The sequence below is a fragment of the Typha angustifolia genome, chromosome 12 (genome assembly GCF_048772165.1).
Source record: "Typha angustifolia cultivar Huaian chromosome 12, ASM4877216v1, whole genome shotgun sequence".
In the NCBI taxonomy this organism is placed as follows: Eukaryota; Viridiplantae; Streptophyta; class Magnoliopsida; order Poales; family Typhaceae; genus Typha; species Typha angustifolia.
This window is the reverse complement of record NC_133250.1, coordinates 6,178,373-6,203,210: the sequence shown is the minus strand read 5'-3', so window position 1 is coordinate 6,203,210 and position 24,838 is coordinate 6,178,373. Positions and strand designations below refer to the sequence as shown.

The 24,838-nt window shown below is 35.8% G+C and overlaps 2 protein-coding genes across 3 annotated transcripts; one reads left to right on the top strand and one right to left on the bottom strand.

Annotated features, from left to right (window-relative positions):
- The first annotated feature begins 5,961 nt into the window (after positions 1-5,961).
- On the top strand, positions 5,962-8,840 carry LOC140771593 (uncharacterized). 2 transcript variants are annotated; one of them, XM_073113147.1, is made up of 8 exons: positions 5,965-6,258; positions 6,374-6,463; positions 6,862-6,921; positions 7,218-7,257; positions 7,353-7,446; positions 7,989-8,048; positions 8,140-8,231; positions 8,428-8,840. In XM_073113147.1, the coding sequence occupies exons 1-8, from the start codon at positions 6,143-6,145 to the stop codon at positions 8,512-8,514; spliced, it is 639 nt and encodes a 212-aa protein (XP_072969248.1). In that variant the 5' UTR covers positions 5,965-6,142; the 3' UTR covers positions 8,515-8,840. The 2 variants fall into 2 exon arrangements, with proteins under 2 accessions (XP_072969249.1, XP_072969248.1); XM_073113148.1 differs by lacking the exon at positions 7,989-8,048 and having other exon boundaries at positions 5,962-6,258.
- A 104-nt stretch (positions 8,841-8,944) lies between these two features.
- On the bottom strand, positions 8,945-10,970 carry LOC140771592 (RNA demethylase ALKBH9B-like). The gene is made up of 5 exons (XM_073113145.1): positions 10,634-10,970; positions 10,240-10,325; positions 9,863-10,173; positions 9,672-9,743; positions 8,945-9,583 (listed from the first exon to the last, which is right to left on the bottom strand). The coding sequence occupies exons 1-5, from the start codon at positions 10,935-10,937 to the stop codon at positions 9,145-9,147; spliced, it is 1,212 nt and encodes a 403-aa protein (XP_072969246.1). The 5' UTR covers positions 10,938-10,970; the 3' UTR covers positions 8,945-9,144.
- Positions 10,971-24,838: the final 13,868 nt, after the last annotated feature.

Genomic DNA, 24,838 nt, shown 5'->3' with positions numbered 1-24,838 from the left:
GGAGAGGGCCGAGTCGTAGGAGAGGGGAACGGCCGCTAGTGGCCACATAGCGGCCGGCCTCTCACCTGCAGTTCGGTCCCCCGACGACCACGAGTGGGAAAAATGAGAAAGGAAGAGAGCAAAGAGAGAGAGAGAGAGAGAGAGAGAGAGAGGAGAGGAGAGAGAGAGAGAGAGAGAGGCTCACTGGCGAGGGAGAGTCAACATGGGCTCTTCCCGGCGGTCTACCATTCATAGTGATACTAGAGAAAGAGGAGATGGAGAGTGGGAGAGAAAGAAAATTAGAGAGAGAGAGCGAGGTGGTCCTGTTGTGGTGGCGGAGTGGCTAGTGGGCTCGGTCCCACCTCCACGTATTGCTGCAATGCCAATCAATGAGGGCTCGATGGAGGTGTGTGGCACCTCCACCGTGGCATGCTGGGCACAAGGTCGGCCATAGCGTGGCCAGTCGCGTTATGCCTAGCTTTTCCTTTTTTTAGCTAGCTTGGGTTATTACATAAAATCATGTGAAAATGATGCTTTATTAGTAAGAAAAATGAGAAAGGTTACTATGATTAATGATGTTTTGTTGAATGCTAAAAGCAAATTTTTGTTGAATGCTAAAAGCAAATGGGGTAACGATTCAAGGGTACTTGACGAAAATAATTAGTGGCAATGCTTTAGAGTGCTAGAATTATTTTTGTTATTCTTATCGGATGAAAATATAACTATTTTGAAATAGTATGAATCACAAATAAGAGATTTAATGTATCTTTCTCAAACTTATTTTAGCCATTTACTATCAACTAACTCAGGTTGGACAAATTATGCTAATTAATTCGGTCCTCAATTCCATGTTAGTACATTAATGTCATCTATTTGGACCTCTCTTGCTATCGTTGATCGTATAGCTAAGGTGTCCCGCAACTTTTTATGGGCTAGAAATAGCTCTGGTAAAGGCCTCCATTTGGTTGGCCAGGACTACATCACTAAACTTAAAAGTAAGGGTGGTCCGGTCATTAGAGATTTATGTACTACTTGCATATCTTTAATAGCTAAGAATATTCAACATATACTTAATGGTGGGCATGATCTTTAGATTAAAATCCTTATTACTCGATATGGTATTCCTCACCCATGGGTCTCTTGAAAATTGAGACATTGCTTTGCTAATCGGCGCCTTATCATTTCAGCCTTAAAAATCTTAAATGCGGATTTATTAAGTTCATTAGAAATGGTCAAACCACAAATATTTGGAACGACCATAGTTGGATCTTCTTCCCCTTGGCCAGTGGCCAACTTATGTAAACATGCAATTCAAATACTCTACTAGCATAGTGAGATTATAGTACTATTACTCTATGTTTAGTTCATAACACATAAACTCGATTCTTAGTATCAATCTCCTTTTCGGAATGATGAGAACTTTTGGATCTTGAGGTCCCACCCTACTGGCTATTCCTCGTCCAAGTCAATATATACATTCTATAAACCTTCTAATGAGCTATCTCACCACTGAGATGGTTGGAGAAAAATCTGGCCCCTCTTGGTCCCACTTGAAATCAAAGTGTTCTTGTGGAAGATGGCTTGGGGCTACCTGCCGACCAAAGCCTACTTATCTTCCTTAAAATATCGTCGGATGATTTTGTCTGATTTGCTCTCTTGCAATCGGAACATAGACTATCTCTTCTTTGAGTGTAGAGTCACCTCATCCCTTTGGGACCTTATGAAAACTCATTTGGACAACCGTGTCAGCCTTGAGGAGAAATGGTCGAATAGTTTCTGGATGCAGTTGGGTGGTGGGTAATTGAATCTAGATAACGCCTAGGTTCAGGGATGATGTGCGATTTTTTTGTGGCAAATATGGAAGCTGAGAAATAGAATTACCTTCTCTAATGAGAGGAAGAAACTTAGTAATGTTTGGCTCCGAACGTTGTCTCTAAATAATAAATATCATAATCACCTATACATCCGAAAAATGAAGCTTAGTCCCATCCCCAACTCTGTTCAATGGGACCCTCTAGGTCTTGGGTGGGTCAAAGTCAAATCAGATGGCTCTTTTGTGAATAGATCGGAGGCTAGTGAGGATGGTTTTATAATCCGACAAACTAATAGTCATCCAATCCTTGCAGGGTGCAGATATGGACCATACAAATCGATGCTCACTATAGAAGCAAATAGCAATGAAGGAAGCTCTAATTTGCACAGTCCAAAGGGAATACGCTAAAGTCTAGCTCGAGTCTGACTCAAAGAACCTGATTAACATTTTGAAAGATGGTCAACAGCCTCTTTGGTCTATTGCCTCTAACATTGATGATATTAAAAACCTAACTAGTAATTTGGAAAAATCGTAAAGTTACTCATACATCTCATTAAGCTAATCTTATTGCGAATTGGCTTGTAAAAATAGAAAGAAGCCTTGGCTTCGGATTACTTGGGATAGGGATTTCTTTTTGAACTTGTTCATTTTTTATCTTCGATTTTAGTGGAAACTTTTATACCCACTTTATAACTTAATATAATATTGTTTTCTTTAAAAAAAACTTTAGAAAAGCTAGTACCTCTCCTACAACCAAAGAGGTCATAGAGTTGACTGTAACTCTGACTAATTTATGGAGAAAACTGTTTGATGGTTTATAGCTCGGCTCAAATTCGTCTTGATAGTGTGGTGGCTTGGAGGAGTAGCTCGGCAATCTGACTTTAAGCGATGCGACAACGTTTAATTTGAAGCAATAGCTTGACGGGGCTACGATTTGATGAAGCCTAGACTAGTTGGTTTAATATGTTGGCTAAAACTTAGTGAGACTTAATTACCTTTGTATTAAAAGGCGACTAGTCTTTTGTCCACCCTATGTCTAGCATTTAGACTTATGAATTATCAAAAATAAATTCTACCATTTAGTTTCTCAAAATACATAAAAATATATTAGCTACTTAAATTTTACAGAACTAACTTAAAATTAAGCATAGCCACAAGGAAGTATTATATGTATATTTTATGCAACCTTATTTTAGTCGTTATTATCACTAGATATAAAATCACAATTATTATATTGTTAACATTTAATTTTACCTACTTAGGTGGAGAGATTGTCTACAAAGCTAATAAAATTTCTTAAGTGGATTGGTATGAATATGATTGAAACACTTACAATATTCAGGACTTTGTTAAGATTCATTTGTGCAATATAATAAAAGCTCCAGTTTGTTCACCAACATAATATTTAAGATTGTGCATCTTCCAAAATTTTCAAAGGATATTTGCTATTGAGAGTTGGCAAACTTCATTTCAATGAAAGAAATGAGTGTTCTATAATTTAGCCATATATACTCCGATTTATTAAAAGATTTATAAATTGCCAAGTGAGTAATAATACAACCACCTAACACGCGATTCGCACTCCAAAATTAAAATGCGTTTTTCATCTTTAGACTTTATTATACACTCTTCATAAGCAATATTATCAGTCAGTTTAATTAATTTTAAATTGTTAGCGGAGACAGAGCCATATGAGTCAACAGGGTGTCATGAACCCCTAAAATTTTAGAGATTAGAAATAAATTAAAATAAGATATTTGAGAGGTGTTGTAGTTAAATCAAGGGTTAATTACTAATTGGGTTAGTGTATGATATAAAATATTAATATTGATGAATAGTATTTTTATTCTTATTTAGCTCTTATTTTAAAATAAGAGGTTGTATTTTAAAATAAAGACTTTCGTTATTCGTAAAGTGGACGGGAGCTGAGTAATATCTCTTTAATATTCATCTATATTATTTTCTTTTATTCCCTAATTATTTAAATTTAGCATATATTTACTTTTGCTAATTAATTTGTAATAAAAATATAACCCTTAGAACATCTCGTTGAGACCCTCAGAGCATAACCAAATATCACCAAATATATAAGTTCCACATATGAGCTAAGAGCGCAGTGCACTACAATGCATTGAGCTCTTTATTTATTATTTAGTTAATATATATGTATATATATATATATAATATTTAATTGTATTTTAAATCACTTAATAGATGATGTTAGAAATTTTTCACACCTAAGCCATGAGACTAAAAGCTCTCATCTTTTTGTGACTGTATTCCACTTAGAGGAGATCATCCAGCTGGTTGGGTTGGGTTTGACTTGGGCCTACTTGGCCAACTAGGCTGAGGATTGTGTTCGCCAGCCTGCCTAAGAGTGGGTCAGGCTGGGCTGGGTTTGAGCTGGGCTAGAATAGTCTAGCCTTTTACTGCCTACCAATCCGTGAAAGAGCGGGTTCGAGTCAGATTTGAGCTAGGTTGGGCTTAACAGGTGGATTGGGCTCTATTGTGTTCATCTTCCCCGGTTTCTCCAAATGGGTACACAACCATGGAAGAGCTACTACAAGCCTATAAGACTACAACCAAGGGGGTTTGGTTGAAACCCGAAGGTGGCGACCCTCTTCCTCCTCAACTCCTCTAACCTCCAAATCCAACGATGTTAATGGCCATGAGAAGCAGATGCAGCAAGGTTGGACAAAGGGAGGGATTGCAAGAGCCTAAGCTATGGTGACGAGGAGGATTTCCAGTTGGGGAAGCCAGCGGCGACAGGAAGGCCTTCCCGGAGGATGGATAAGAGCTTGGGTGGAAGGAGAATGTTACAGTCGCCTTTGGTGAAGATAATTATCTATCCAATTTGTTAATCTAAACAGAACTCAATATAGAATGTGCAAAGGAAATACAGATTGATTCAATCGTTGGAATAATATAAGATTAGAATATGTTATTCTTCTAGAAGTTAGAAATTCAAGCAACTAGAATCTCGTCAATCGGGCTAATTGAAAGAAAGTTATGAAGAAAAAAATGACCAAAGGTTAGGAGGTGGTAGGATGGACGTAGATTATGTGGTTAGGGTTATGGGAGATGATTATGGGTATGGTGGATATGTTAGTGCTTTGAACAAGGTGAGGTGGATGAAAGGAGTTTCTAAGTATGGCTGGTTGCTGAAGAGAGGAGGAAGAAGCGATGGAGGATTAACTTCGACCGTATATGAGAGCTCGAGTTGGATTCCGAAGAGGAGGAAAGAGAAAGGAGAAATGGGCTCAAGATACAAAACAAGTCCCAATAATCAATCGTTCCAAGTTGGCTAGTTTTTCACATATTTAGAGGCTAGACAATCATCCAAAAATTCTAAACAAATCTTATTATGACTCAACCTATTTGTTGTGCGTTCGAATGCCCCTGATCGCGTTCGAAGGCCCAAAAAACGCGAATCAGGCGTTCGAACGGTCAAAAACTGTGCTCTAGATGTGCGAATGCAAATTAGACATTTGAACGCTATCCACTTGCGTTCTAACGCACTTGCCAAAAGTTATTTTATTTTACTAAACAGAAACATAAAATAATATAATTTGAAGCAGTTTAATTATGTCCACTGTGTATCTAAATCAAGAATCGCAATATAGAAAGAAGAGGTCTCCTCGATGGTGGAGAGATCGGAGTTCGGAAGACCATTCGGTGGTGAGGAAGTGGGAGATCATAGCTTTGCTATAGATGGCAGAAAAAGAATGGGGGGCGATCTGCGTTGACATTGGGGAGATCGTAACCTTGTTAAGGAAGAAATGAAGAATGGAAGATTGAGGGTGAATTTAAAGGAGTTGATAAGCTATGCTTTTCAATCAGGTTTTCAGGTTGGGTCAGGTGGGCAAAGGCCTAGCTTGTATCGCCCATCGCTTTTTTGGGCTCGAGCTAGGCTAGGCCAAATCAGGTTCAGCTCACGCTTAGCCCGGTATGGACTTGGAGGGTTTGAGTCGGGTGTGAGCAGGTTGGGCCAATTGACCACCTCTAATCCCACCTTATGACAGTTCGTGACCTATGCAACTCATGAAAAGCCCTCATAATCTCGTATTGATTTGAACTTTACTTGTTTGGACGATAATACGCCTAGATTCAAAAGGCAACACAACGGCGCTAGCTGAATATCTGAGGAATAATATTAACACCGTCTAAAGCTTAAAATTCGAATTGCGCGCCACAATATATACAGGGAGGGAGAGAGAGAGAGAGAGAGAGAGAGAGAGAGAGAGAGAGAGAGAGAGAGAGAGAGACTAGACGAACCGAAACTTCTCTTCGTGATTTCGAATCCTTCGATCAGATCTGGATCTCGGCATCCCGATCTCAGTTTGATCTCCGATGTCGGCAGCCAAAGGAAGCAGCAAGCGACGAGGGAAGGACTTGGAATCCTTCAGATCCGAGAAGAAGCAGCATCGAGGAATCGCCGATTTCGACGCAGATCTCGATCTATCCAGGTAGGAAACTAGTTCCTCTCTTCGTCTATTACATTCAATTTCTACTTATCTCGATCGGGATTTCTAGTTCTTGGAATCGGTGAATGAAATCGCTCTGAAATGGTGATGATCTCAGTGATATCAAAGGGATCATCTCGGCGTTGCAGCAGATCAGGGAAAAGGCTCAGAAAGACGGGCAGAAGAAGAACGAGGAGACGATTGGGAGGTGAATCCTTGCCACTTCTGATGAAATCTAAGCATTCCACCCCATTTCGTGGACGTTATCATTTGATCTGTTAGTTCTATGTGAGAATTACTTAATCCTATAATTTGGCATATAGAATTATTATTGTTGAGCTAGCATTCTATGTTGAATTCTCTGGATTATTTACTCAAAACCTGTGGGGAGATGCTGTTAGACATTTGGTGTAAACAAATTATATATCTGCATCATGATGTGTGAAATGGTGCATGTCAAATGGACCTTATTAGATTCCCATGCTGGGTTCTGTTGTTTCTTATTAAATTAGTGTAAATATTACAGAAGCATGATCATTATCTCGTAAAGTAGAACGTACTGACTCTGCTGAGATTATAAGTTTCTGATAGTTACCTAAACAACAGTGTTGCAGCAGAGATTCGAACAATGTTGGATGATACCAAGTCAAAGTTTGACAAGGAAAGGTAAGAAGGAACAGTTCATCTTTTTTTATAAGTTGATTTATGTAGTTATTTACTAGTATAAAGCATCTCTTTATAGTTTAAATTCTTCTAAGAATTTAATATATGTTAAATGTTGTACAATGCATGAAATTTTGTTATTGTTCTTTAAGCGTCGGTAGGTACTTTCCTATTTGATTTTTGTAGATTGTCTCATAATATCACTAAAAAGGGCTGAAGTTATTAAAGAAATTTCAAATTCTCATTTATTCTACAATAAGCAAGCAACTCTAACTACTGCTACTCTGTTCCATGGGCAGGCAGAGTTTTCTAAAGGCCTTATCAAAGAGTTCCAAAGAGGTCTTAGAAATATATTCCTTGAATTTTTTAGTAACAAGAGATGTTGCCCTTTCATTTGATTTATTTTGATGACCTCTAATCTGCATGATATGCAGTGTGAATTGTCTTTGAAGAATGAGTTCACTAAGTTTCAGGCATCACATGACAAGTTTTGCAAGGAGAAAGCAACTTTTTTACAGACCTTTAAAGGTACATCCAGGTTTATGTCAGAGAAAGAGCATCATATATATTTCCATTACCTAAAGCAATGTGTTTCTCACATTTGAAGTATTTATGATACTTACTGTGTTAATGTCATTTTGCATGAGGTAGATTTATCTTGCAGATAATGTCCTCACCTTTTTTGGAGTATGTTAATTTTTCATTTATTTTTTAATTGTAAAATATTATTTAGTTATGCAAATATATCATGACCATTTAGTTCTCTTCGTGTGTGTCATCTTGTCTAAAACAGGCACATTTTGTATAAGATGAGTCTTCTTGCCTGGAACATATTTTCTTGTCACTCATGCAGATAGATGTGAGCCGTGGAAGATTGGTGCTTAATTCACGACTCTTTTCTCATGCCTCTGTTAAAATCCTCTGCAAATTACTGTTTGCTAAGTTATCCAAATTTTCAGAAAACTAAGGAGCTTTTTGCAAATTCATGAAATTTGTGAAGTACTTAGTGGGCAAGGCATAATTATGATTCAACTTTGAAGAACTAACCACTAATTTCCTATGTTTTTCAGAATTGTTTTCCAAATTTGAAGATGAAAAGGAAAAGTTATTTGCCCGATATGAACAACAGCGTTGAGTGACAGACTTGTTCCTATCTTGTGGGAATTCGTACTACTCTTAAGTCTTGGTAGATGCTGAATTCGTGGTTTTATGATTGGGCAGGGAAGAAGGAAAAGACTACTCTGTCTGAACTTGAGAGAGTCAGCGCACAAAAGATAGGAAATGCTGAAGAATCTCTTAGAAAGAAGAAGCAGGTAATGGAATTTAAAAAATGTCTTGAGTAGCCTACGGGGTTTTACTAGTTTGCTTGAAGCTCAGCATGTAAGTAAAACTTTGGGCAGTCTTAGACTATTCTCATGCTGGTGCGTGTGATGCATCTTCAAGTTTCTAGATTTAATATTTCCTTACTGTTTTACAAACCATAATCCCATTCTGTATTTCTTGACGCAGGATGACAAATCTTTCAGCATGTTACGCAAATCTCTCGGCTCCTTTCTGGAGAGTGCCTCCGATGATGATTTTGGACCTGATGAGTGAGGCTTCTCCCTCTAACCATATATCTAAAATTAGTACTAGTATTCTTCAGTCATACTAGTGTCCCTTCTCAAAAATTTGTTCTCTTGATACCTTTCCTTTCAACTGAAGATGCTTACCTGAAGTTCCAGTCTGGGGCAGCTCTACATACTCCTGATTAAATGTTAGAGTCTTACTATTCTCCCATTAATTGTAAAGTTGTAATTAGTTCTCTATAATCTTGACTGCTGGACATTATGATGGCATCACAGACAGCATTCAACTGTTTTACTTTAGTGTATACCAAAACATTTCATCTTTAATTGACAAAAATTGATATCTTGATATCATATTTGCTCTCATCACCATTGAAGGATAAATCATGTTTTGAGAGATTTCCAACAGTCTGAATCTCTGTTGTTACACCTTAATAACCAAGGAGGCAATGTAATAATTTTTACAAGATGGGAAAAACGGAAGTATGATATTAATAACTGGTACAACTAAATAAGGGTTCCTGCCAAACAAAAGAATGTGCAACTCAATGGCAACCAAGACCTATATTCAGGATAGCTTACATCTGGGACAAGAATACAAAATTGAATAAGAAACCTAACAAAGAACAATAACTCAAACAGTACATTCATGTCAAGTTCAATTCCGGCGTAAATGCCTCGAAGTGCCATTTGATCTGCTCCGACTACTGCTCCCCGAGCTAGAACCAAGTGGAGGGAAATCATCTGAACTGAAGGTGGAGTCAGAGGGTCTTCTATCAGCATAAATTTGGGGGCTTTGCTTCAACTTTTGCTCTCTCAATTTTATATTGTTCTGCTGAATTTGTGCTGACCGAATATCAGTCTCTTGTTGCACCAGAGATCCCTTCTGCTTCTGCTCCAAAAGATGTGTATTTATTTCCTGGGTTTGTACTGGTGGAATAGACTCTTGCTTCACCGGAGATGCCTGTCTTCCTACCAATTTCACTGGAGTTACCGTTGATGGATATGGTAGGGGTCGAAGATTTTGCAGTTCTGGGTCAGGCATGTATCCATATGGAAGTTTGCTGTCGTCCATCTTTCTAAATGTAATAGAGATCCTGTATACAGGAAAATATAATGTAAAAACTCCAAACAATTGATAAAATTAAGAAAAGAGATGCTGCATCGAACTCTTGCAAGTAAAACCTTTTGGATGGTACAGCAGGTATACAGTGCTTTGCCACATCTGCACCATTGCCCTTCAATATAAGCACAGATCTGCAAGAAAGAAATAAGTAAATGAACTATGTCGATCGATGCTAAAATGTAAGTGCAGTATCAAGAAAGAGTAGTAAATAAACATTAATGGTAACTGGAAAACTGATCAATATACATACCCAAGCGGTAAAGGTATAGAAGCAGAGCCAGCAAATTCTCCCGGCCCAACTACTTTTAGCTCTGTCCCGAATAAAATGTTGCATTCCGATAAAAATGAGACTGTGCAGAATGGCCTCACAAAATCATGATGGTCGATATGTGGAGGGATGCAGTCATCTCTATCGTAGATGTTTATGATGCAGCTGTTGGGGACGCAGGTGGGTGGAAGAACATGCCACGCTACCATCCTCTTAATCATCATTTTTAGCAAGGGAGGAATAGGATCAACTTCCTCATCTCTAATTATACCAGGAGGGTTTCCCCTTTTGTCCTGCATATAAATTTCATGTCAATACCAGACTAGTTATAAGATATCCAAACTATATAAAAGACTTACCACTGCATAGTTATAGCAGCAGCCGAATTGTAGCGTGACCCGCCCTTTTCCTCGCATCCATTTATGTGGCTCCGAATAAGTCCGCTCTTGAAAAAACAATTGTGAATCCAAGTTACTTCGCAGGCAGCAATTGACTATCAGTAATGTACAACATTAAAAGTAGACTGCATATTTCGTCTATCATTATGTTGCAGTTAATCTTCTTCCTTCTGAACTATAATTACAAGATCCATCCTATTTCAACATCCTGGTTGTATTTGGCTAACCTAATCTTCCTTCTTATCACAAAATGCAGTTGAATTCCGCTAACCTAATTTTTATCCATACAAACTAAGCTGTGGAAAGCACAAGGAAAATGTGAGAATTTAAAAGAGAAGAGAAGCCAAGACAATACCTCTCAGCCTGCCCCGTCTCCCCTCCTCCTGCATATCATATACGCAATCCACAATCTTCTGCTGCTCGACGGCGCTGAAAACGCCGGTGTGGAGTTCGAGCCCCTCGAGCACGTTGATCCATCTCCCCCTCACCCTCTCCATCTGCTTAAAGTCCTTCTTCCTCTTCACCAACGACAACCGAATCGCCTCCCGCTGCTCCCTCGACAGCTGATTTGACGGCGCTGCCGCCGGAGATCTCCCGTCTTCCTCTCTCAATTCGGGAGATTTGGGTTGACCTGAAAATTCGCTGTTCCCGTTCGCCATGAATCCTTCTCTTTGTCCGTCTCTAGTCCTAGCTTTTTTTTTTTTTTTTTTCTTCTGCACTTCTCTTCTCCCATATAAATAGGAATAGGTTTCGGGAATCTGATTCGGATTAGAAATCCAAATCCGACTCGGATTAGAAATCCGACTTTCCAGTTAATGGGTGTAAACGAACCGAGCTCCCGGTCGAGATCGAGCTTATTTCCGACTACGACTCGATTCAAAGTCTCTTTTTTTCTTTTTCTTTTTCTTTTATTTTTGAAAATCAGTGAGCTGTATTCAGCTGACGCACCTGCCTTGCGTATAGGTGGAGTCCAAAGAAATAAAGATTACAAAAATCTGGGTTTAATGGGTCCCTCGGTCTCCATACAAAGGAAAACTAGATCGATCATGTTTTGCTGCCCAATCAACGAACCTGTTCGCTTCTATGCAGGATTTGCCTCTTGTTCATTTTATCTATGATTGCCTTACACTCTCAAGGATCAAATTTTGGATGTGCAAGGGCTCGTTGCCTCCCCATGTATAACCCTTGCTAATTCAAACGAGTTTGTTTACAACCAATTTGGAGTTCCTACCAACTAGCCTGAGCTCCAGCCTCAGAGCCCAAGCCTCCAACATGATTGGCGAATCCTCTAGAGCTAGCTCCCATGTTGCCTTAACTAAAGATCCCGTTGCATCTCTAATAACTGCCCAACTCCATCTTGACAAGCACCCTCTTCATATGCACCATTTATGTTGAGTTTGATCCATTCGTGCACAAGCGACATCCACCGAATACGTTCTCTTCTCTCCTTATACTCCACTATCCTATCATTGTTTGCATTAAAATCACCTTGGGGTGGCCCACATGACCACCAAACACCTTTGAGTTTCGTTGCCTCCAAATTGCCCATAGCATGGATGCAATTAGTGCTTTAATCTACATGTCTCTCTTTCCATCTTCATGTCATTTCGCGTTAGCCACTCCTGTTTACAAACAGCTAAGCCATCACTCCCCACTTGATGCTCAGCACCTAAAAGCTCTCAAACTTCCTACGCAAACCAACAAGTGAAGAAGAGATGATCCACGGTCTCGCAGTGGATACCACACATAACACATTGCTCTTCCAGCCCTTTGTATGCTGTGCAGGTAAGCTCTTGTAGGCAGACGGTTCCACTCTTGTAGGCAGACGGTTCCATTTAATAAATAGGTCGTGTTCAAGTTTATACAACCAAGCCATTTTGACCCGTTTGACTCATTTAAGTATACAGGTTGGGTTGGATCAACCCACCAACCCGTTTATATAAATATATATAACTAAAAACCCTAAGTTACTAACCGACTAACCCTCTTTCTTAATCTCTCTCCACTCTCCAGCCGCCTCAAACTTTTGAAAGGAGAAATTTTTTTGCGCCCGTCTCTATCTCTAGCGGCGATCATCTGCCGCCTTCCGTCGCGTCTCCACTCTTCGTCTTCACCTATTGTGGTGCTGTCGTCTCTTCTTGCCTTCTCTCTTAATCTCTCCACTCTCCAGTCACTGTGACTTTCTGTCGTGTGCCACTACGACTTTTTGCTGCGTGCCACTACGTCTCCGCTCCCCGTCTCCACCTACCACGGTGCTGTCGTCTCCTCTTGCCCTCTTTGTTAATCTCTCCGCTTGTTTAGACAAGTGATCCTTATATATTATTCTGGCTTGCAATATCTATGTCAATTACTAGAGCTACCAAGTATTAACAGAGTCATTTATAATGTCCCAAGTAGACATTAAATATCATACTTCGAGAATACAAAAATAGTTTTAACTTTTTTTATATGTTTTATTTTTCTATTCTTCTCCATCAATTACAAGTATCACTTCCCTTTCCTTGAGACTGACCACATCATGATTGTGGATGACAACCGGGTTAGGCCACTCTATAAGCACATCTTCCCACTAGAATTGGTTCTAGGTCTGTCCTTCATTTGGTTACCATGGAAGGTTATTTCTAGACCATTTTGTTTTCCTTCTCACTAAACTTACTCAGGAAAATAAGTCTTAACATCATTATGACCATTGATATAGGTGATTCCTTTCCCCTTGTTTAAACTTCAAAGCAAGTGGGTAGCATGAGTTTTATTAGGGAGAATTGACCTTCCAATAAAAGAAGAAATGATGGAAGATATGAAAGCCTTCTATTCAAAATTGGAAATTGCTGGACAACATAAAGATATACTCATAACTTATCAAACTTCCACGTGCTATTCTTATACCGAAACTGAAGTTTAAGAAGTTTCATTGCATATGGGAAGAAATCAATAAACCCTTGCAGTAAGACTAAGCTATTTCAAGCATTCTCAAAAATAAATTTAAACAAATTTGCTTAATTTTGCAGTTTGAGTATGACGAATGGATTGCGGACGAATGCCGGCATCCACCAATTTTTTAGGCTTAAGAGTTGGAACTTTGTTCTAAACTCCCAATTTTGTTATATGGACTTTTGTTTTGGTGAATTATTAGAATTGTCCTTTTGATGTTGTATGAGTTTTGAGTTGGAAATATATTATTTTGTTTGTATGATATACTATTTAAGAGTTAAAACTTTGTTCTAAACTCTAAACTTTGCTATATGGAATTTTGTTATGGTAAATTATTAGAATTGTAATTTTAATGTTATATGTGTTTTGAGTTGAAAATAGGTTACTTTGTTCGTATAATACACATCTATATAGGATAAATCAGTAACTATTAAATTTTATATAGGATTTATTAAATGAGTTAGATGGGTCATGTTAACGTGTGGATTAACATGACCCGTTTAAGTGTACAAGTTAGATGATCATGTTAACGTGTCATGCTAACCCAACCCTTTTGGGTGCAACTATCAAATCTATCAGCTAGCAGTAGTGGTGTCACTAATAGGGATATAAGAGATGGTGTCCCAACCTCCAAGCCTGATAAGGCAATTCGTTCGCCATCCAGTTCTATCTCATAGCTCTGCCACTCTCAATTTCTCATCTAAGAGGTCACAATGGATCACTCAAGGCTGTCTTATCCATGACAAACTTGATGTCTAGGGTTCAATTTCCTACATCCAAATCTTAAGATTATCGCCATATGTTTGATAACACGCCAAAGCGAAGAGGTTTTGCTCAGGTCTCCTTGAGTCCATGGGTCCAAGTCCTCATATTTGGCTTTGAGGATTTTAACCTAGGGGCTATCACCATTATTTAAGACCTTGAAGACAAGCTTTCGCATAAGAGCAATTTGTGCCAACCTTAGGTTCCTTACTACCATTGCGCCCTTGTCTTTATATCTAGTGACCACATCCTAGTTTATCAGATAAAGTCCTCTTCCCTTGCCTTTATCCTATAAGAAGGCCCGAGCATTCTTAGTAATCTCTCCCGAGATTGTATTAGGCAGACAGGTGCAACCTAACCAATAGGTAGGAATTGCCATCATTGTGGAGTTGATGAGAACGAGTCTGCGTGCCATGGACAACACATTTCGTTTCCATCCTGCTAGACGTCACACCACTCTGTCCATGAGAGCTTGGTGCTCCCTAACTTTGACTATTCGGGTTGTTATCAAGACTTGAAGTAGATGAAAAGTAGCTTGCCTATACGAAACCTAAGCATCCGACAATCGGCTCCACCTGGTCTTACTTCATCTAGCTCGGAAAAAAATCTTCGACTTCTTATAGTTAACCTTCTGGTTAGTGTAGGTAGCGTAAGAAGATAGATAATTAGATATCCAAAGGGCATTAGAGATAGATGTTTGCCTTACAATGAACAAGTCATCAGCGTAAAGAAGGTGAGAGAGATGGATGTCGCCTATTTTGAACCCATGGAGTTGGCCCTCCCTGCTATGCTGATTGAGTAAACTAGAGAGGATCTGAAACACTAGAATGAAAATATAGGGAGACAAGAGCTTGCCTTGGTGCAAGCCTTAATGGGGCACAATCAATTCCGTTGCTTCACCATTGATGAATAGCCCAACCCACGATAACATTATGTGTACTTTTATCCAGTTGCACCAACTCATTGGAAATCTCATGTGCACAAAAATTACCATCACCGCCTTCCAGCTGACTCTATCATATGTCTTCTCTATGTCAATCTTTGTTGGCATCATCAGGGCCAAATGCTGATCAACTTCCATCGACTGGGTGATTTCTTGAGCTGTGATTATATTATCCATGATGCTTCTTCCTGCCACAAATGCCGCTTGTTCTAGCTCTACTAGCTTAAGGAGGAGATGCTTTAGTTTTCCAACCAATATTTTCGTAATGGTTTTGTAGACCACATTGCAAAGTGCTATCCATCTATAATTCTTCATTTGCATGGGATTGTCATTCTTAGGTATCAAGGTTACAAAGATATTCTGTAACACCCAAATCCTAAACACGTGCATAGCACGAGCCCACACGGCACGTGCATAGCACCTAACCATTTGATTAGTTACTGACAATCAAATAAACCTATAGCAACATCATAATTTTATCCACAATATTTAAACTTAGAATAACTTAAGTCTAACTGTCAACAGCATACAGATAACCCTACTTGGGCCCCACACAAACCACAACACATCATCAAGAGCTTTTCATAACTACATATACACAACGGTGATATATACATAATTATACAAGTACAAAGTCACCTGCTAAAATATAAGACAAGGATACAGATACACTTTGGAGGATGTCCACTAATACATCAAATAAGATAACTCATCTGGCACATAACACTAACTACACTCTACACCTTACTCATCGACAAGACCTCTAAGAGAGTATCCTGCTCCTCTCGTTCACCTAGGCTTTTGGAAAGGAGAAAACAAAGAGAGTCATGAGCTAAAGGCTCAATGAATAGACCTTACCCCGAATTAGTGAAGCCAAACAGAGAATAAATCAAGTACTAGATAATATAAATCAGAAAGAGTATTATGTCATGAATGAGTATATGAATGTTTCTCAATAATACATAATTGAAAAGTAGATAACATGTCATAACTGATAAAAGTATATAATCCTTGACAATGAATAAATAGATCTTCATGTTATACTATCATCATAACTCTCTCTCAAATATAACACATGATGCATGCCGACTATGTCATGATGTCAAATGCAATAGTATATAAATTATGATAATTACTCAATAATCAGGTGAAATTCTTCATATCATAATCACTACCGACATTTCGGTATACCATCATCACACTAGACCACTATGCACAGTCAACACCCGATACCCGGTCTTAACATCATGTCCGAAGGCTCAGAGCAAACTCCGCGACCTGCAAGAGTATCTCAAATATAATCATACCCGCCACCCGCTAGGGTATCAATATCCATCCAAACCGGACACCCACATAGTTGATAGAAACCTCGTGAGGATAACTCGCCACATATGCCCTAGCGAACAGCATGTGTCCGATTGTCTGTGCGCACAGACTCAACTGACCTCGGACATATGCCACGAGATATCGCATATCAGCGATCATAATCATCACTCCAGGCACTCCTAACCCTAGCGCCTACTCAGGTATCCTCACGCTTTCTATCAACTATCCTATCAATCATATTTCATGCTTTTCTTCTAAATGTTAGATCATATGCATATATCCAGTACGATAACAAGTCAATGCATAACATGAATTTTAGGTGGAATAGGAATCAAGAGAAAAATGATGCAATATAGTCTCCAACCATATATCTAACACATGCATACTCCCGCTAGTCTATCACATGCACACTCATGCTAGAGATCATCTCGATATACAATTATAACAGTAAAATTGCATCATACCAAACCACCACTCGTTTACGCTGCTACGATAATGATCAAGCCTCGATAGCTAAGTCCACGGGGTCTTGAACAGGGATGTCGGGATCTGAAATTATTTATAACAAATATGTCAGTCTTTCTATTAATTAAAATTAACCCGACAAAATGATAGTTTCTTGTTGTAATTATGTACTCTTCATTTCTATATTTGTTTTGTTATTTATTAACCATAATTATATTATTTAATAGTGTATTTAAAACATAATTATCTGCCTATTATTCTCCTTGATAATTAAGAAAATAAGAATTAAGTTACTACAAATAATTACGTAAGAATATACGTACATAACCCTAATAATTACTATTACCTACCTAGGATTAAAATAGTAATTTATATTGCAGGTGTTTTGCTAAACATGATATAATTAGAATTATTTAATAACTATGATATAATTATATTTAATTTATACAAATTAATTACATTAAATTAACTAAACTAATTGAATAATTAATAACATAATCAAATATAATTAGAAATAAAAAAAATATGCATATATATATATATATTTATATTTATAATAACTATACATAGTGCTGGGCTCAGCCCAGCGCCATGCGCTGTAAGGGCGCTAGGCTGAGCCCAGCGCCAAGGAAAGAAGGGAAGAAGAAGAAGTAGAAGAAGAAGAAGAAGAAGGAGGAGGAGGAGGAGGAGGAGGAGGAGAAAGCGGAAGGAAGAAGAGGGTTGGGCCGTGAGGGAGGGGTGCGGCCGCTGGTGGCCACTCGGCGGCGGCCTCTCCTCGACGGCTCAATCCTCTGGCAGTCACGAGAGGAAGCCGACAAATAGAGGAAGAGAGATAGAGAGAGAGAGAGACAAAGAGAGAAAGAGAAAGAGAAAGAGAAGTAGGGAGGCTCACCGGCATTAGTAGAGGTGGCGGCGGCAATGGCAGGCCGACGGAGTGACGGCGGTAGCGGGTAGAGAGAGAGAGAGAAAGAGTGTTTGAGAGAGGGAGAAAGAGAGAAAGGTGAGAGAGAGCCCAAAAGAGAAATAGAGAGAGAGAGAGAGAGAGGAAGAAAAGGGAGAGGCGGTGGGGATGGAGGCTGCGACGGTAGGGGCCCACTACGCCAGCTGGCTTGACCAGGTTGGCTGGGCTAGCGCTTGGGGCGCGTGGCACCCATCCCAGCTGCCACTGCATGGCACAAAGCTGTCGTGCCATGCAGTGAAGAAATTTTTTTTTTTAACCTTGGGTTATTACATATTCCCTCATTGCTTAGAATGGGTGGCCTTGTTGAAGAAGTGAAGGATGGCCTCACACAAGTCCTTCCTCATAATTGGATAGAATCCAGTGTCAACCTATAGCCCATTTGGCGCAGGTGCCTTTTCACAAGGAAGGCTTCAAAGCGTAGACCTTACTTCATTGATAGTTACAGGTCTCAACAGATGTTTCGCCCCCCCGCCCTCCCCTCCACTCAAAATCATAGGAAGGTCTGACCATTTGTTAAAAGTCATGTTTAGCTCTACCTCCATCGAGCCCCAAAGATTGCTGAGAAACTCTCTAAAGGCCTCTCTAACTTCATCAGGCTTGTCAACCCACTTATCATTTGGTAGCATCACCCCAAATATCTGGTTCTTTCATTGATGTAAAGTGGCTTATAAGTGGTAATATTTAGCGTTTTTGTCTCCATTGCCAAAAACATTAAGATAAATATGTACTAATATAATCTATTATAGATGTAAATCATGCTACAATTGAAATAAAACTATTAGCATATAAATATCCAAACCTATAATAACTATACTAGACCACTATATAATCTAGCTGGACCCACACAGCTAATAATAAACCATCAAATTATAATTAATATATGTGTAAAATATAATCCAATTTGTGTTATACAAATCATCATTCAATATAATATAATATAATATGAATATATACAATATTAGTATAACTCAATTTCTATATAAGTTATCTTCTATACTATCCCACGTCTATTAGATGTCACTTATCACTATAAGGTATTATATATTTATGGAGTTAGAATAGAAATAAAGCAAGTCATGAGCAAGAAGTTCACTGAATAGACCTTACTTCAAATTAGTAATGCTAAATAAAAAGTAAATCATGTATTAGATAATATAAATAAATAACTTGTAGCATATCATGAATGAGTATATAAATGTATCTTCAATAATATATGAATAAAAATATTTTTTTTTCTTATAAATAAGTATATACATATATCATCGACATATATCCTAAATAATCAATAGCTTAGTTCTAACGAAATTGAGCCTAAGTGAGAGAGAAATGAAGGAAAGAGATGAGGAAATGAGATGAAGCTCACGGCGCTTCCTAGTAGTGGACTAGATGGTTCATCTCATTCTTAGTCTTTCATATCCACACACACAGTGAGAACCTTCCAAACTAAATAAATTTTTAAGTCACTAGTCAAATTCGTACATCTAGCCTCTACTATTATAATCACTCATAATTTGACATTCTCATCCATATCACATTTCTTATGCTCATTATTCTTTTTGGTAATCATCAAGTTAAAAATTTAAAAAGACGTTTTTCCTCTACTATTATTATTGCCCTATTAAATTATTCATTTGCTAGCATAATTAAAACTTTTATAACTACTAACACAAGTATTTACAAAAATCTTCTACTATATAAATCATTTAAAAAATTATTTCTATCTACAGTCCATAGTCATCTTTAATATTAAGAGGCATCTTTTTTATCATATAAAATCATTATAAATCTTATTTTTACTTAGAACACATGTTGTTTATCCAACAACAATCCATAATTATAATCTACATAAAGGTTAAAGTAACTTCTCCTAACATATACTTCTCCGATCTTCTCCTAATCTCAAGTATATTTCTTGGATCAAAAATCTAAACTATGCTATATTTGTTTAGAATAACATCAAATCTAGTAAGAAATTGTATTGGCAATAATTGATCGGATCCTTTTACATAAATAAATATTTCAATATGTTTATAAATTTCTATACTTTATAAATCATATGAACATGCATGCGTTCCAATATTATGTTCCAAATATTATAACATCCCAATACATATTCTTTATAATACATAAATAGATAATTAAGTAATATTTCTTCATATTAATTAGTAGCTTAGATAAATTCTCAATATACAAATTTTCCAAATTATCTTTATCAAAACTTAATAACCTCAATACTATAGCCTATACTTCTATCTTAACTAATCAATATTCGACTCATAAAAGATCAATTACTCATGTAATCCTAAATTAATTAATACTTTGATGGTTTGCTATTATCTTTGATGGTTTGCTAGATTATTCGTAAATCTAAGCTCTAATGCCACCTTAAATGTAATAGCTCCCACGCCATAGCCACCTGCACACCTAGTGTGACAAGCTTGATTGCCTAGTTAAGCTAATAATTGGTATCAGAGTAATGTCTCTATTTTTAGACTTAACCATCTTATAGTAGATTATGATAACCATAGTAAGAACCTCTCTTGCCAAAGGTCAATTAACCAATAGACCTCATTTTTAGTGGGTCTAATTATAATTATTAGAAGGCTAGAATGAGAATATATATCCAACCCATAATTATGAGTTATGGAAGGTTATAAGTAGTCCTATAATATCAAATATAGTTGTAGATGGAAAGGTTATTATTAAGTCCAAAAATGAATGAAATGAAATTGATATAAAGAATATTTATATGAATGCTGAAACCATGAACTATTATATTATGCGTTAAATCCTAATGAGTTCAATAGAATCTCTATATATGAATCAGCTAAAGGAATTTGGAATAGATTAGAAGTTACTCTTGAAGGTACTAATTAAGTTAAAGAATCAAAAAATAGTATGCTTATGCATAGTTATGAACTATTTAGTATAAATTCCGAAGAATCTATTTTTGATATGTTTACTAAGTTTACCAATATTACTAATGCTTTGAAATATTTTGGTAAATCTTTTACTTATATTGAAATGGTAAGAAAGGTTCTTAGGTTTTTGCCAAAAAGTTAGGAACCAAAAATCACCGCAATAAAAAATGCAGAAGATCTAATAAAGTTTAGTTTAGACAAGCTTTTGGGTTTTCTCATGGCTCATGAGCAAGCTTAGAAGCCGGAGTATGGTGATAGCAATTGAAAGAAAGGCTTGGCTCTTCAATCATTCATCACTAGCAAATCAAGTGAAGAAAATGATGATCTTGCTTTACTTATAAGGAAATTTAAAAGATTTCTAGATAAAAGAAAGCAAAGTCTACGAAAAAAAAAGACAAGATGCAACTAAGAATGAAATTATTTGTTATTAATTTAATAAGCCGGGCCATATCATATACGATTGTCCTTAACTAAAGAAGTTAAGCAAAAAGGACAAGAAGGCTATTGTAGTGGTATAGAGTGAAAGTAATTCAAGTAGCTTTGATGAAGAAAATGATAATGAGCTTGCAAATCTTTGCTTCGTGGCAAAAGAAGATAAGAAAGTATGTGAATCAATTAGTAAACATTTCTCATATGATGAATTGTAAAGTGATTTTGAGGAATTACGTGATAAATTTAGAAAAATTAGAATAAAAAATGTTGCTCTTAGAAAGATTATTTCTTCTCTTTCTCATGAAAATTGAGTTATGAAAAATAAAAATGAGGTTTTGAAAAAGAAAGTCAAAGAACTTTCTTCAAAAATAAAAATTTCTTCTTCAAAAGATTTCAAGCATGATATTGAATTTTTGAAAAGAAAAATTAAAGATTTAACTTCCACACTTTTCAAGTTTGTGCAAAGAAAAGAAAATTTAAAAATACTTCACTTGGAAAAGAAAGATGCTATCTTATTAAAATTGGCATTGGTTATGATTATTCTCAAAATTAAAATATTTACAAAATCTTGTTTGTCAAGGCAACATCTTCAAATAATCATAATATTATTTATTATTATTGTATGAATAATGGTTATGTCCTATTAGAAGCAATAGTTATATTGAAAATAAAAATGTTTGAGTTCCTGATAACCTTACTTATGTTGGAACCAAAATGGTTCGGGTTTAAAAAAAACATGTGTAATTTTTTTTACAGCTAACCTATTTGGACTCAAATTAGAGTAGGTAACATATTTCAATGAGTATTTTTATTTTTATAGGTATGTTTAAAATCCAAAGACATGGAAGATATATAGGTTTTAAATAGTACATGCTTAAGACATATGACTAGAGATGAATCAAAGTTCATAACATTAGCACCCAAAGATGAAGGGCATGTCCCATTTGGAGACAATAGTAAAGAAAAAATTATTAGTATTGGTAGTATCGATAAAATTCATTCTCTTACTATTAACAATTTTTATTTGTTGAAATATTAAAACATAATCTTTTGAGTATTAGTCAATTATGTGATAAAGGAAATAAAAATATATTTGAGCAATCTCATTGTACGATAGAAAGTATTAAAGATAGTAAGACTTTATTTGTTACATATAGACATAAAATTATTTACATTGTTAATTTTAAATATGTTTCTTCTTTCAATATTAAATGTTTTTTTTACTATAAATGATAATGGTTTCTTATGGCATAGAAGCTCATGCTAGTATGAATTTGATCTAAAACTTTCAAAAAGACAGCTAGTTATTGGTTTTCTGAAAATTAAATTTGAAAATGATAACATTTGTGATGCATATCAAAAAGGACAGCAAATAAAATCATCTTTCAAAGCTAAAATATTGTTTCTACTTGAAGACCTTTACAATTATTGCATAGGGATTTATTTGGTCCCACAAGTCCTAGCATTGGTGGAAAACGATATGGGTTTATTATTATTGATAATTATTTTAGATTTACTTGGGTTCTTTTTCTCATAGAGATAAAGCTTTGAATGCTTTTGTACAGAAAATTTGAAAACAAAGATTTTGAAAGTTTTTGTAATGTACATGGAATAAACTAGAACTCCTCAACAAAATGATGTAATTGAGAGAAAAAAATAGTTTTTTTGAAGAAATTGCTAGAACCATGCTTTGTGAAAATGATTTACTAAAATATTTTTAGACTGAAGCGGTTAATAAAGCTTGTTATATCGTAAATCGAGCTATGATAAGGCTTATTCTTAAGAAACCTCCTTATGAGCTTTGGAAAGGAAGAAAACCAAATATTAGTTATTTTAATGCTTTTGGGTGTAAATGTTATGTCTTATAAATAACGAAAAGATATTTTTAGTAAATTTGATGCCAAATTGGATGAAACTATTTTTTTTTTTTTTTTGGATATTCCATATCTAGTAAGTTGTATAGAGTTTTCAATAAAAGGACACTTGTAATGAAAGAACCTATACATGTTATATTTGATGAATCTAATAATATTTTTTCTAAGAATATTGCAATTGATGATAATGCTATGAATATTGAATAAAGTTTAGCGAAAGTAACCAATTAAGATAAAGAAAGAGGAGTTACATGTGAAAATTCACAAGAAGAAAGCTTAAATATTAATCAAAGAGATAAAGGGATCTAAGCATAAAGATGGTGCTTAAATCTTATCAAAAGAACGGAGGTATCATCATAATCATCCAAGGGATCTAATCATTGGCAATTCATCGGAAGGTATACAAATTCACTCTTCACTTCATAATATTTATAATAATTTTGCTTTTCTCTCACATAAAGCCAAAATGTTTTAAAGAAGCGAAAGTTGATAAAAATTAGATTTTAGCTATTAAGAAGAGCTTAATAAATTTGAGAGAAATGTAGTTTGGACTTTAGAACCTAGACCAAATAAATAGAATTTTTAAAATAAAGTAAACGAATCCGGTGTTGTAATTAAAAATAAAGCTAGATTAGTAGTCCAATATTTCAATCAAGAAAAAGGTATTGATTTTGATGAAACGTCTCCACCAGTAACTAAACTTGAAACAATTAGAATATTACTTACATTATCATGTTTTAAAAATATTAATTATATCAAATGGATGTTAAAAGTGTTTTTCTAAATGATTATATTTCGGAGGAAGTTTATGTAGAACAATCTCCCGGTTTTCAAAATCGTAAATTTCCGAATGATGTTTTTAAACTTACAAAAGCATTTTATGGTTTAAAACAAATACCTAGAGCATGGTATGAATGATTAAGTAAATTTCTTAATAATTATTTCACAAGAGAAAAACTAGATACTACCCTCTTTATAAAATTTAAAAAAAAAATCATATAGTAGTCGTTAAAGATATTTTTCAATATTTATTAGGCATTCAAAATTTAAAATTATGGCATCCTAAGAATGTCCATTTTGATCTTATTGATTTTGTTGATGCGGATTTTAACCGTTGTAAAATTGATCGAAAAAGTACTAGTGGCCACTATCAATTTCTTGGACAATTTAGTAAAAACAAAATTCGATAGCTTTATCTATGGCCAAAGCTAAATATGGTACAATTAGTAGTTGTGCTCAAATTTTATAGATGAAACAACAGTTAGAAGATTTTAGATTTATTTTCCTCATATTCCTATTAAGTGTGATAATACAAGTGAAATTAATGACTAAAAATCATATTCAACATTTTAGTATATTAAAATTAGATATAGTTTTATGAGTAATCATGTTAAAAAATGTGATATTAAACTTAAATAATATTGGTTTGATAAATATGGTACTTTATATATGAAAAGTACACTTGATATTTTATAATTTTAATATACAAATATAATTAAAATTCGGACATTACCTATGTGTAATAGGGCCTAGAATCTGACGTCTTCTAAATATGATTTACTCTTTTGGCTATAATTTTTCAGCCAAACATCCTTCTGATCTAATTCTTTTTAGGTTGGAAAGAAAACTCATATATCTTCAACTTATTTTCTGGCTATAAAATCCAATTTGTCATTTGACTATCAACAAGTCGCTGAAAGATAGAAAAAGAAATCTCACTAAAATCTACACATATTAAATGCTTTGCAAAATAGTGCTCATGGTTTTAAATTACTTCAAATAGAAAAAGTATTCTCAATCTTATAAAAGAATGTTCATATCTTATCTTATGCTGAAGCAAGAGCTTGAAAGGCAAATTAAAGAATACATAAAAGAACAATATAGTTCAACCTATATTGGAGAAAAAGATAAGTTCCTACGTTGACAAGTTTTTTTTCTTTCTTTT